General features: G+C 46.4%; 1 protein-coding gene across 1 annotated transcript in view; it reads right to left on the bottom strand.

Moving 5' to 3' along the window:
- Window positions 1-13,849, bottom strand: part of TRPV4 (transient receptor potential cation channel subfamily V member 4) — a 68,229-nt gene that overhangs the window by 33,379 nt on the left and 21,001 nt on the right. The window contains exon 2 of the mRNA XM_056821593.1: window positions 3,957-4,377. Coding sequence (XP_056677571.1) covers window positions 3,957-4,342 — 386 coding nt within the window. The 5' untranslated portion in view covers window positions 4,343-4,377. The remainder of the gene's footprint in view (window positions 1-3,956; window positions 4,378-13,849) is intronic.

Here is a 13,849-nt window from a genome sequence, read left to right as displayed (position 1 = left end):
TGACACTCCCTGTTCTAAGCCCCCTCCTAGCCCTGACACTCCCTGTTCTAAGCCCCCTCCCAGCTCTGACATTTTCTGTTCTAAGCCCCCTCCCAGCTCTGACATTTTCTGTTCTAAGCCCCCTCCCAGCTCTGACATTTTCTGTTCTAAGCCCCCTCCCAGCTCTGACATTCCTTATTCTGAGGCTACTCCCAGCCCCAGTAGCCTGTGTCATATGTTCTAAAGTTCCTTCTGGCTGTGAAGGTCTGTAAGTCTTTGTGAAGCTGCCAGCTTCAGAGACTGGCAGAGGCCTCTGGACCTCTTGGGCCTCTCCCAGGCCCCCAGAGCACACAGGTCTCATTCAGGTTGAAGGTGGACCTGGAGAGGGTGGGCAGGGAGCAGCCAAGAGGTGCCGGGGGAGCTCACAAAGCCAAGTGTGTTCTGGGCATTGGGAGGGCCATCCCTCGAAAGCCACATGCCAGGCATTAAGACTGGGTGGGTCCAGGGATCAGCAAGAGAACAAGGTCACTCTTCACTGTCCTCTGGACACAAAGAAGGCCCTCTCTCAGCCCTACCCTTCTAGCTTCCCCCCGGGCCAGACTGCCTGGCTCTGGGCGTCAGCTCCTTCCTAGGTTCAGTCCTTCAGAAAGGTGGGGCTCCGTCCTGCCTCGGGTGACCAGCTGGGACTTCCAGTGGGTCGGCGACTCTCCCAGCCAAGGCTCATTTGTGAAGTCATGAGAACAATGTCTTTGTCTCTTCCCAAGCCCTCCCATTGCTCATGCCTATCTACTCCCTCTCAGGCCACCTTCCATCCTCTTTCTCTCTATATATGTTGCCTTCCTCATTAGAATATAACCTCCTTGTGGGCAAGGGCTGTTTCCATTTTCTTTGCCTCCCTAGGATTTAGCACAGAGTAGGGTATACAGAAAGCTTTTAATCATTGCTTGTGAACTCTAAGACTCTACCTTCCATCTACTTTGTATGTAGTTAAGCTATATACATCTTGTCTCCTCCATTAGAATGTGAGCTCCCTGAGAGCAAGGACCACTTTTCAGCCAGTCAACAAACATTTATTTATTAAGCACCTACTATGTGCCAGGCATCATGCTAAGTGCTCAGGGGCACCCAGATAGATAAAAGACAGTCCTGGATCTTGAGGAGCTCACAGTACAATGGGGGAGACAAAATTCAAACAACCACATACAGGCAAGCTATATATAAAATAAAATGGAAATCATTTACAGAGGGAAAGGACTAGAATCAAGAAGGTTAGGAGGGGCAGCTAAGTGATTCAGAGGATGGAAAGTCAGGCCTGGATTTGGGAGGTCCTAGATTCAAATGTGACCTCAGACACTTCCTAGCTCTGTGACCCTGGGAAAGTCACTTAACTCCCACTGACTACCCCTTACCACTCTTCTGCCTTAGAACCAATACTCAGTCAACTCTAAAACAGAAAGTAAGTCTTTTTTTAATTAGAGAAGGAAGGAAGGAAGGAAGGAAGGAAGGAAGGAAGGAAGGAAGGAAGGAAGGAAGGAAGGAAGGAAGGAAGGAAGGAAGGAAGGAAGGAAGGAAGGAAGGAAGGAAGGAAGGAAGGAAAGAAGGAAGGAAGGAAGGAAGGAAGGAAGGAAGGAAGGAAGGAAGGAAGGAAGGAAGGAAGGAAGGAAGGAAGGAAGGAAGGAAGGAAGGAAGGAAGGAAGGAGGGAAGGAGGGAGGAAGGAAGGAAGGAAGGAAGGGAGGGAGGGAGGAAGGAAGGAAGGAAGGAAGGAAGGAAGGAAGGAAGGAAGGAAGGAAGGAAGGAAGGAAGGAAGGAAGGAAGGAAGGAAGGAAGGAAGGAAGGAAGGAAGGAAGGAAGGAAGGAAGGCTTTTTAAGTGCCTACTATGTGCTAAGAGCACATAGCTATTGCTGAGGTCCTGACTCCAGCACTCTAGTCACTGAAGTCCAGGATGACTCCTAATTATGAGCCTGAGGAACTATGAGGACAATGTTGTTCTTTACAATAAGTAAGATAGGCAGTGGTGGGAGTGGGGATGAGTTTAGGTAGAAAGATACTAAGTTCATCTTTGGATATATTGAGTTTAAGATGACTAGGGAAGAGGGCTCCTAGGTCGCTCAGTGGATGGAGAGCCAAGCCCAGAGATTGGAAGTCCTGGTTTCAAATCTGACCTCAGACATTTCTTAGCTGTGTGACCCTGGGCAAGTCACTTAACCCCCATTGCCTAGCTCTTACCATTCTTCTCCTTTGGAATCAATTTACAGGATTGATTCTAAGATGGAAAGTAAGAGTTCTAATTTTTTTAAAGATATCTAAAGGACACCCAGTTCAAGTTGTCCAATAGGAAGCTGGAAATACAAAACTGGAGGGCAGCAGAGAGGTTGGGGCTAGACAAGGAGATTTGAGAAGTATGAGCATGAAATCCATGGGAGCTGATGAGAAGTCATATAGAGGGAGAATAGAAGAGGGCACAGGACAGAACCCTGGAGGACGCCCACAGTTAGGAGGCAGATCTGGATGAAGACGCAGGGTGGCGATGCAGCCTTCACAGAGCAGATTGAGGAGAAGTAGGACGAGAACCAGGAGAGAGGGATGTCCTGAGAACCTAGAGAGAGGAGAAAGCATCAGGGAGGAGTAAGCAACAGAGTCAAGGGCTGCAATTTCAGTTTCCCATTGTCATGAGTTAAGAAGGATGAGAGGAAAGGAAGTTGGGGACCCCATGGCAGGCAGGCTTCTCGGGGCTTAGCTTCCAAAGGCAGGACAGCTATAGGGTGATCTCTAGCAGAGATGAATGGGCCAACACATTTGAGGTTTTCTTGGCAAAAATGCTGGAGTGCTTTGCCACTCCCTTCTCCAGCTCATTTTCCAGATGATGAAACTGAGGCAAGCAGAATGAAGTGACTTGTTCAGGGTCACACAGCTACTAAGAATGAATTTGAACTCAGTTCTTCCTAGCTTCAGGCCCAGAGCTCTATCTACTGCACTATCTAGCTGCCCACTATAGAGATGAAAAAAGTAAAACACATGCTGAGGCAAAGAGAATTAGAAATCACACCCAGATCTCCTCCCTGGGTCCGTGCTCTTTCCATGACATCAGATTGTTTCTCTAAATGCCAACTCTTCCTGGGAGCCCACACCCACAGCATCACAGAACTTCAAAGCTATCTATGGTCTTAGAGGGATGGAATCCAACTCTCTCATTTGACAGACGGAGAAACTGAGTCAGCCTAGTTCTAGATTCATGTTTGATGAATGGAGAAATGAAGGCCCACAGAGGGGAGACTTGCCCAAGGTCACCCAGGTTGAGACTACATTCTCTGGGTTTGGAGAAAGGAAGATCTGAATTCAAATCTCACCTCATATATTTACTAGTTGTGTGATCCTAAGGAAGCCCTTCCCTCTCCTCTGTCCAAGGAAGACATTTGGACTCTATGACCTCTGAGATCCCTTCAAAGCTCTGAATCATGGTCCCCTCCAGACACTTCTCCTTGCACCACCCCCTCTGTGGAGCCTTCAGAGTCACCATCCAGGAGTGTCCAGAGAAAGGACAACGGACCAGCAAAAAAGAAGCCCAGAGCAGACATCTGACCTCTCTGGGCCAGATTCCTGGCTTCTCTGGCTTCCTTCCTTCAAAAGGGGACAAAGAAGGATCCCAGAGAAGAACATTGATCCCCTTACCAAATCACAGGCTCCTCTGAAAAGACCTGGAAGGAACCTCAGAAGCAGCCTGTCCAGCAGCCTTTACAAATGAGGAAACTGAGGCAAAGTCGCTTAAGTCTCTTGCCCCACACTGCCCAGGAAATTGCCCAGAGTTAGAGGTGGAGAGAATAACAGGGCCACCTAGCTCGGCTCCCTTGTTTTACAAGGGAAGAAGCTAAGATCAAGAGAAGTCAAATGACTCTAACAAGGTAACCCAGATGGCGGGGAGAGATCCCAAGAAGGGGCCAGCCAGGGCTCTGGGTCAGACGGCAAGAGGAGACTTACTCTATGATCTTCTTTCTGCGCCACTTGTTGTTGTCGCTGGGGTGGTGGCGATAGGTACCATAGTCGAAGAGAGAGTCCATGGGGGCCTTCTTGGGCCCGGGAACGACGGAGGACTCGTAAATGGTGGACTCCAGCAGGTCCATGGGGTTGGGCATGCCCTTGCGGAATGCCCCATGGAACTTCATGCGCAGGTTCTGCCGGGCATCCCCCTGGGCAGGTGGGCTGCGGCTCGGCTCCCCTCCTGCCGAGGGAGAACCATCTTCCCCTTCAAACAGGTTGGCCAAGGAGGAGAGGGGGAACGTTTCTCCGGGAGGTCCGCTCTCCTCCCCGGGGGGCTCACCCGCACCCCCGGGGCTGGCTCTGGGGGGGTCTTCAGGATCCGTCATGCCTGGCCCCGGCTTCCTCCCACGGACGGCTGCCTCTACGAGAAAGGAGAGAGAGAGGTAAGCTGAGGTGGAGGTGGGGGATGAAAAGCATCTTCGAGGGGGGGGAACTAACGTTCCTCATCGGGGGGGGGGGCAGATGAGGGCCACCCAGGGCTTTGCCGAGCCTGTGCTGTGGGGAAGGCCAGCCCCCCCCCAGCAGGGCGCCAAGGGGCTGAGCGTCCGCCCTGCACCCAGGCAGCCCCGTCTGCAGACACGGGGACAAGAGCTGAGCGCCGTCTCAAAGAGACCCTTGTAATTAGAGGGGACTTCAATGACGGGGCAGGCGGCTCTCCCAGATGTGGTTGGGCTGGCCCAGCCCTGGGAGCAGGCACAGAACAGGCCCCTCTTTCAGAGAGCCTATAAATACTGAGTGACTGCAGGAGCCCAGCCCAAGCGCCAGGACACACCGAGGGATGCCAGCATCGAGAGCAGGAAAGCTCAGCTCCCCCCACGCCCACCCAGAACCCCCGCGGAAAGCCCCCAGGACTTGGATGCTTGACAAGGAGAGGGCAGAGCTCGCCTTAGGGAGAGGGGACAAGCCAGGGAGTCAGGAATGGGCAAGAGGGGAACACCACTAGATTCAGAGCCAGAGAACCTAGAGCATGCCATACTGTCCCAGGTTCAAATACTGATTCTGGGGAAGCAAGGTGGCTCAGTGGATAGAGTCAGTGGATAGAGTGGCTTTGAGTCAGAAGACCTGAGTTCAAATCTGACCTCAAATACTTACTAGCTAGGTGACCCTGGACAAGTCACTTAGCCCCATTTGCCTCAGTTTCCTCATCTGTAAATTGAGTGGAAGAAGGAAGACCTGAATTCAATTTCATCCTCAGACACTTATTAGCTGTGTGACCCTGAGCAATTCACTTCACCAAATATTGATTCTAAAGGTAACTTGGCAACCTTAGGTGAATTACAGCTTCTAGGACTGTTTCTCCAGGTATAAAATGAGGGAGATGAAAGGTATCTTGGCATATAGTATAAAGCACTGAACTTGGAAACAGGAAGACTTGGATTCAAATCTTACCTCAGACACTTAATAGCTTTGTGACTGGGCAAGTCACTTCACCCTGATTGCCTCAATTTCCTCATCTGTAAAATAAGCTGAAAAAGAAATGGGAAACCACTCTAGTTCCTCTGCCAAGAAAACACCAAATGGAGACACAGAGTCAGACACGACTGATCTGAGAGATGACACAAGGAGCATGGTTCGGAGGACATCCTCTGGGTCAGAAAGACCTGGGTTCAAGGCCTGACTCTGGTTGTGGAGCTCTAGACATATCACTCAGTTCCTCAATGCTCCAGACAAGTCTCTAAGATTAGAAGTTACAAATGAGTTGCTGATCTGCATCAGGGAAGGGAATTTCCATCGTGGGAGTCAGTCCCCCTTCCCCTACCCTCCATAACTACCAACATCCCCCCAAACAAAAAAACTTCTTGTGCAAGTCACTTGACCTCAGTTTCATCACCTGTGAAATAAGGAGATCAACTAGGTGAACTCAAAGGCTCCAGCCAGGTCTAGAACCTTTGGACCTGCCCACATCCTCCCTTGACCACTAGTGCCACCCTCGTGGCCCACCTGCAGGGAGGGGGCCCAAGCCAAGGTCAGGGGCGGGCAGCCCTCTGTGGACCACAGCCTGGAGAGAATGCATCCTCTTGGTTGGGCAGCTTGGCGCTGGGTGCAAATTTCCTGGAGTTTCGAGCCACCTCCCCCTCCTCGGTATTTGGGGTTGCGTCTGAAAATCCTCTGCTTGTTTTTCTTACTCTGCACATAGACATTTCCCAGGTCACACTCTCCTCCATGAAAAGTCCACACACGAACATACACAGTCATAAATAAATCATCTGGCTTTCTTTGCCCTGTGGTGGCCAAGAAGGAAAACTGCTGAGCCCCTGGGTCACTGGAGAGCCAAGGTGCACTCCAGGGGGAAGAAGGGAGAGAGGGAGGATCATGAAGGGCCCAGCCAGGACGGGAGCCTGTTAGAAAAGCAGCCGATAACCCACAGAAGGAGGAAGGGAACAGGAAAAGGCACAGGCATTTATTATGCACCTTCTATGTGCCAAGAACTGTGCTAAGTGCTTAACTAAGAGTATCTATCTCATTGGATCCTCACACCAATCCTGCAACAAAGGGGCTATTATTATCCCCATTTTACCAATGAGGAAACTGAGGAAGGCAGCAGTTGAGTGACTTGCCCAGATTCACCTACCTAATAAGTGTCCTAGGATGGATTTGAACTCGGGTCTTCTTGCCTACCAGGATAGCAGACCTGGACCCCAGCCCTAACCCTAAATTTGTGCAATTCATCTCTGACACTCAACCATCCTGCTTCAGGAAAAGCAGATGGGGACGTCATGTCATTAACAGGAATAGCCCATTGATTCCCCGCCTCTTCACTTCCTGGGCAGCCTGGGAGAGCCTGGAAGGGGCAGTGAAAAGTTGAATACAGTGCAGGGATCACCAACTACCATGGTATAATTTAGATAGCAGAGCTCTGAGTCAGGGCAAGGCTCAACTCCCAGGAGGAACCCTTGGCCCTAGGCAGACACCCAGCCCCTCGGGAGCCCCTCAGTCACTAGGAAAGAATTCAATCTGGACCTTCTGGATAATAAGAGTATTAATATTCCCAGCCACAAGAAACTTCCCTGCCCATGACGTGGGTATATCTCATAGCCCTGCTAATGTACTTGTTGTCTCCCTCATTCAAATGGAAGTTCCCCGAGGGCAGGAGAGCTCATGTGCTTTGGTTTCCCATCCCAGCGCTTGGAACATAGTAGGTGACTGATAAATGTTCATCGATTGGCAGAGATGACTTGGTTGGTGCTTGTTAGAATGCAAGCCTCTTGAGGGTCAGAGGGAATTTGCTTTGTATCTTGGCTGCCCAAGTGACTGGTACATTTTGCTATTGTTCTGCCATCTTGCAGTCACATCTGACTCTTTGTGACCCCTTTGGGGGTTTCCTTGGCCCCTTTGGGGGTTTCCTTGGCAAAGATATCGAAGTGGTTTTCTTTCTTCAGCTCATTTTATAGATAATGGAAATCAAAGCAAACAGGATTAAGTGACTTGCCCAGGGTCATGCAGCTAAGAAGTGTCTGAGGACAAATTTGAACTCAGAAAGGTGAGTCTACCTGACTCCACGCTCAGCACTCTATTCACTACACCACCAAGCTGCACTTAATATAGGAGGCAACTAATAAAAGCTTCCTGATTGATGGATTCCTTGATAGAATATAAGCTCCTAGAAGGTGGGGGCTGTTTAATTTTTGTCTTGGCATCCCCACTACCTCACACAACACCTGCACATAGTAGCCACTCAATAGAGATTGTGGATTGATTTGATCCTAATTTTTTTGAATGATTATATGCCTTATTTATAATTATTAGAAAGAACATGTTATATAAAAGGCAAGACACAGATATCTAAGGAGCTCAGTGGATAGAGAGGTTCCAGTTCAAACCTGGTCTCAGATACTTCTAAGAAGTGTGACTGGGCAAATCACTTTACCCCAACTGCCTAGCCCTTACCATTCCTCTGTCTTGGAACCAATACTTGGTATTAATCCTAAGACAGAAGGTAAGAATTAATTTTTTACATTTAAAAGCAAAATATACAACTTATATAATCAGAGATAATGTTCAGATTTTAAGATCATCCTAGATAACTTCTGAGGGAAAAGCCACTTTGGTTGCCTCCATTCCAGAGACCAAAATCCCTGTTTTCCCCCTGTCAGTGCCACCACATCTCCAAAGCTCCAATGACTTCTCTGCCATAGGGGCAACCAAAGTCCTCAGCCAGAACACAAAACCCACTGGACACTGACACCGGAGAATCTGGGGTCTTGGCTCAGTGACAGTGCTTGTTTGAGCTAGGTCAGGTTGGAATCACAGAATATCAGACAGAAGGGACATGATTTACAAGATCCAGCATTCACTTGAGGACCTTGTAGTCCACTAAGAGAGATCTCCTGCCCCCTCCTAAGGTTAGGGGAGAGGAGGGAAAGAACATGAATCTTGTAACCATGGGAAAATATTGTGAATTAACTTATTAAATAAATTTTCCAAAAATCTAAAAAATAAAAAAATAAAAGAATTGGTGTTTGAGGGGGAAACTGGGTGGCTCAGTATATTGAGAACCAAGACTAGAGATGGGAGGTCCTGAATTCAAATCTGACCTAATATACTTCCCAGCTGTGTAACCCTGGGCAAGTCACTTAACCCCCATTGTCCAGCCCTTATTACTCTTCTGCCTCAGAACCAATACACAGTATTATTCTAAGACAGAAAGTAAGGGTTTTTTTTTTTAAAGGAATTTGTGTTAGAGAAAAAGATTTGGATCTCTGGACCATAAATCAAAATAAGGAATGATCATCAGCTCATGACTAAGACCCAAATCTACATAACAAGAACTTGCATGAATGTATTCTCCTAGAATCTGCCAATATCTAATCAAATGGTATTGAAATAGAAAAAGAAGTAAAGAAAATTTGTTGACATACCTTCCAAGGAAAGTAGGTACCTCAGAGGGAGAAGGAAGAATAGCGGAAGCCCAGAAATTCATGGGAGAGGGGGTAGAATCAAGAAAAGAACCGATCATGATAAAAATCCATTGCACACTAGTGCATGGTTGGTGGAGTTGTGGATTCATTCAACCATTCTAGAAAACCAATTGGAATTGTGCAAAGAGAGTAACTAAAATGTGGATATCCTCAGATTCAGAGACAGCATTGCTATATATACATTCTGAGGAGTTTAATAATAAATTTGATTGGTAAAAAGAAGGGGTGTATCTATACCAAAGTATTTAGGGCAGTATTTGTTTGTGGTTTGTGGGGTACCTAGGTGGCACCATAGAAAATGGAGCCCCAGAACTGGAGTCAGGAAGACTCATCTTTCTGAGTTCAAATCCAGCCTCAGGTTCTTACTAGCTGTGTGACCCTGGACAAGTCCCTTAATCCCCACTGCCCAGCCCTTACTGATCTACTTTGGAAACAATATACAGTATTGATTCTAAAATGGAAAGTAAAGGTTTTTTTAAGTTATTATGTATATGGGGATTTCAGTTTTGCAAAGGTTATAGGATAGGAGAGTACATGGAACTGCCATTTCATTGCTAAGGGGAACCCCCCCCCCAGTGTGGGAATTCCCTTCACCAATACAGGTCAGTACCTTCTCTGCAGTTAGACTCCTGAACTGGAATGAGTTTCTTTCATAGTTTAATAGCTGCCTTTCTGCAGAAATGGCTTCCTTGGTGATCATTTTAAAACAGTATTCTGAGAAGGGGGCATAAGCTTCCCCCAACTGCAACCCAAGAGGCAGCAAAAAAGGTTAAGAAATGAGGCAGAGTTGCTTTCCCCAGGGTTACATGGTCAAAACGTGTCAGAGGCAAAAACTGAACCCAGAACCTTCTAGACATGAATGAGCTCTCTAACCATTACACCACACTCTCTGAGCTCAGAGAATTTGTGGCTTTTGGAAGGGACTGTTGAGTGGTACAGTAGATAGAGCACTGGGTCTGAAGTTAGGAAGACCTACATTCAAATCTGCCTCAGAGACTGACTACTTGTGGGACCTTGGACAAGTCATTTAACCTCTATGTGCCTCTATTTCCTCAACTGTAAAATGGGATAATCTCAGCATCTACCTCATAGTCACTGTGAGGATCAAATGAGATCATCTTTTAAAATGACAATTTAGTTTTCCATAATTACACATAAAAACAGTTTTTAAACATTCTTTTTTATTGTTCTAAATTCTCTCCCTCCTTCTCCACCTCTCTCCCTTGCTCCCTCTCACCCTGCTCTCCCCCCGGCTTCAGTAAGCAAGCTGATGTAGATGTTACGTGTGCAATCATGTAAAACATTTTTCCAGGTTAGTCATTTGGGGGAAGAGAAATAAGTTAATATTTGTAAAGCACTTAGCACAATGCCGGGCATAGAGTAAGTGCTATATAAAGGTTAGCTATTATTATTATCATTGGGCAGCTAGGTGACCCAGTGGTGAGAGTGCCCAGCCTGGAGTCCCCTCCTCCTGAGTTCAAATATGGCCCCAGGTACTTATAAGCCTTTGCAAATCTGAAATACCCATTTCTGTAGTATTTTTTGATTAATTAATTAATTATTTAGAATTTTTTTCATGGTTACATGATTCATGTTCTTTCTCTCCTCTCCCCCTATTCCCCTCCCCATAGCCAACACTCAATTCCACTGGGTTTTACATGTGTCACTGATCAAGACCTATTTCCATATTAATATTTGCACTGGGGTGATCCTTTAGAGTCTACATCCCCAATCATATCCCCATCAACTCATGTGATCAAGCAGTTGTTTTTCTTCTGTGTTTCCGCTCCCACAGTTCTTTCTCTGGCTGTGGATAGCATCTCTCTCATAAGTCCCTCAGAATTGTCCTGGGTCGTTGCATTGCTGCTAGTAGAGAAGTCCATTACATTCAATTGTGCCACAGCATATCCATCTCTGTGTACAATGTTCTCCTGGTTCTTCCCCTTTCACTCTGCATCCATTCCTGGAGGTTCACATGGAATTCCTCCAGTTCATTATTCCTTTGAGCATAGTAGTATCCCATTACCAACATATGCCACAATTTGTTCAGCCATTCCCCAATTGAGGAACACCCCCTCAGTTTCCAATTTTTTTTTTGCCACCACAAAGAGCACAGCTATGAATATTCTTGTACAGGTCTTTTTCCATATTAACTCTTTGATGTACAAACCCAGCAGTGCCAAGGCTGGATCAAAGAGCAGACAGTCTTTTAGCACCCTTTGGGCATAGTTCAAAATTGCCCTCCAGAATGGTTGGACCAATTCACAAGTCCACCAGCAGTGTATTAGTGTTCTAATTTTGCTACATTCCCTTTAACAGTTATCACTTTCCTTTGCTGCCATATTGGCCAACATAGTAGCTTTTTTAAGCCACAGATACTAGCTGTATGATCCTGGTCAAATCACTTAACCCTGTCTGCCTCAGTTTCCTCCTCTATAAAATGAGCTGGAGAAGGAAATGGCAAACCACTCCAGTATCCTAACTGTATGACCCTGGGCAAGTCACTTAACCCTGATGGCCTCAGTTTCCTCATCTGTAAAATGAGCCAGAGAAGGAAATGGCAAACAACTCCAGTATCTTAGTTGTATGGCCCTGGGCGAGTCACTTAACCCTGATGACCTCAGTTGTCTCATCTGCAAAATGAGCTGAGACAGAAATAACAAACTGTTCCAATATCACTGCTAAGAAAACCCCAAATGTAGTTACAGATCAGTCAGAATGACTGAACAACAACATTATTATTATTATTTCTTAGGATTCCATAGCTGGTGAGTTTATAAGGTTAAATTTGAACCCAGGACTCCTCTGTCTTCAAGCTCACTTATCTCTCTCAGGGACTGACTCTGGAAAAATAGAGCTCATTCCAAAAGAACCAAACAGGTCAAAGTCATGGGATAATGATGGCATCCAGATGAGAAAGTGCTGCCCTCCCATGTTGGGGCTGGCATCTATCCCACCATCTACAGCACCTACCACTGCCATCTACACTGTTCAACAATACAGACAGGCAAGTCAAAGCCAGGGGCTCTCGGGACTAAGCTAGTCCTGAAGAAGACTCACCAGAGCTTAGGACAGCAGATCCCAGCACATAGTAGGAGCTTAATCAGTATTTATAACCCAACGGCCTGATGCAGAAACTCTCTGAGTACTTGAAACCTCCCTCGTCTTCCAAACAGAGCCATGTCAGCTGTGGTTAGGGACCAGATTATTTCTTGTTCAAATCAGTCCTCCAACCATGTAATTTTACATTCCACACTGGAGCCAAATGACAGCTTAGCTCTGTGTGTGTGTATGTGTGTGTGTGTGTGTGTGTGTGTGTGTGTGCACGAGCTCGTGAATGAATGAATGTTTACATATATAAGTGTGATTATGGTCGTCCCCACGTGGGCTCAGAATCATGTAATTAACAACGAGAAGGGACAGAACTACAGAATCTTCAGGCTAGAAGGGAAAGAATAAAGACTCTGTACCCTGAGGTGCTGGGTTCAAATCCTGTATTTTGCCACCTATTAGCTCTGGGAGCTTATACAAGTCATTCCCCATTCTCTCTCACCAACAATATTTTAAGTGCCTACTGAATGCAGGGTGGTGCTGGTCACTGTATAAAGTCTCTGTACCTGCCTTTTAAGTGTTTATGATCTAAGAGATGTTCTACTAGTGGCCATATGTGCCCAGAGCACAGGGAAGAACTTAGAACACGAGTATTGAAGGTCAGAGCTTGGAGGAGCCTTTAGAAAGCATTCAGTTCAACTTCTTTTTGGAGAGGAAGAAATTAGACTTTCTTCGCAGAGAGGGGAAGTGACTTGTCTGAGGTCCCACAGCCTCTTAGTGGTGGAACTAGGGATATAACATGACTTCCTGACAATTCAGTCAACTTCTCCCCTCATTCTTCCGAGGAATGCCCGAGGATTGTTGTTCTAATCGTGTCAGACTCTTCATGACCCCATTTGAGGTTTTCTTGGCAAAAATGATGAAGTGATTTGCCACTTTCTTCTCCAGCTCATTTGACAGATGAGGAAACTGAGGCCAACAGGGTGAAGTGATTTGCCCAGTTTCAAATAGCTAGTAAGTGTCTGAGGCTGAATTTGAACTTGAATCTTCCTGATTCCAGGCCTCGCACGGACTACCTTGTATAATTTTTCACCATATTCAGATGAATTTAGAATCTAGAAGACCGGTTCTCTTCCTAGACCAATATTTGTCCATGTCTAGAATTATGAGTTCCTGATCTAGATCAGGATAATTTTTTTTCAAACTAGAATGTGGGAGTCCCTTGGTCCCTAGGGTGGGGTTGCAGAAAGTAGAGAGATTTGAACCTCTTTCCTAGTCCAAGTTTCATGGGGGGACTCTTTTCCAGGCACTCACTGAGTTTTTCTTCCCAGCTCAATCAATTATTCCTTTTCTTAGGCATCTCCTAGATAAGTCACGGAAAATCACCTCTTCCCCCAATGACCAGCAAAAGATGTCTCCCACGATTATGTTATACTAGAGAAGAGCAGGACAGTAGGTAGCTCAGATGATAGAGAGATGAACACTTACTAGCAGTGTGACCCTGAGTAAGTTACCTAACCCTGTCTGCCTCAGTTCCCTCATTTGTAAAATGAGCTGGAATACAGAGAAAGAACTGTGGGAGCGGAAACAGAAGAAAAACAACTGCTTGATCGCATGGGTCAATGGGGATATGACTGGGGATGTAGACTCTAAATGAACATCATAGTGTGAATATCAATAATATGGATATAGGTCTGAATCAATGGCCCATGTAAAACCCAGTGGAATTGTGGATCAGCTACGGGAGGGGATGGGAGGAGGGGAGGGGAAGAACATGAATCTGTAACCATGGGAAAATATTCCAAATTAATTAATTAATTAATTAAAAGATTTCAAACCAAAAAAAGAATGAGCTGGAATAGG

The sequence above is a fragment of the Monodelphis domestica genome, chromosome 3, assembly GCF_027887165.1.
Source record: "Monodelphis domestica isolate mMonDom1 chromosome 3, mMonDom1.pri, whole genome shotgun sequence".
Classification (NCBI taxonomy): Eukaryota; Metazoa; Chordata; class Mammalia; order Didelphimorphia; family Didelphidae; genus Monodelphis; species Monodelphis domestica.
The sequence above is the reverse complement of the archived record's forward strand: the minus strand, read 5'-3'. Positions and strand labels throughout refer to the sequence as shown.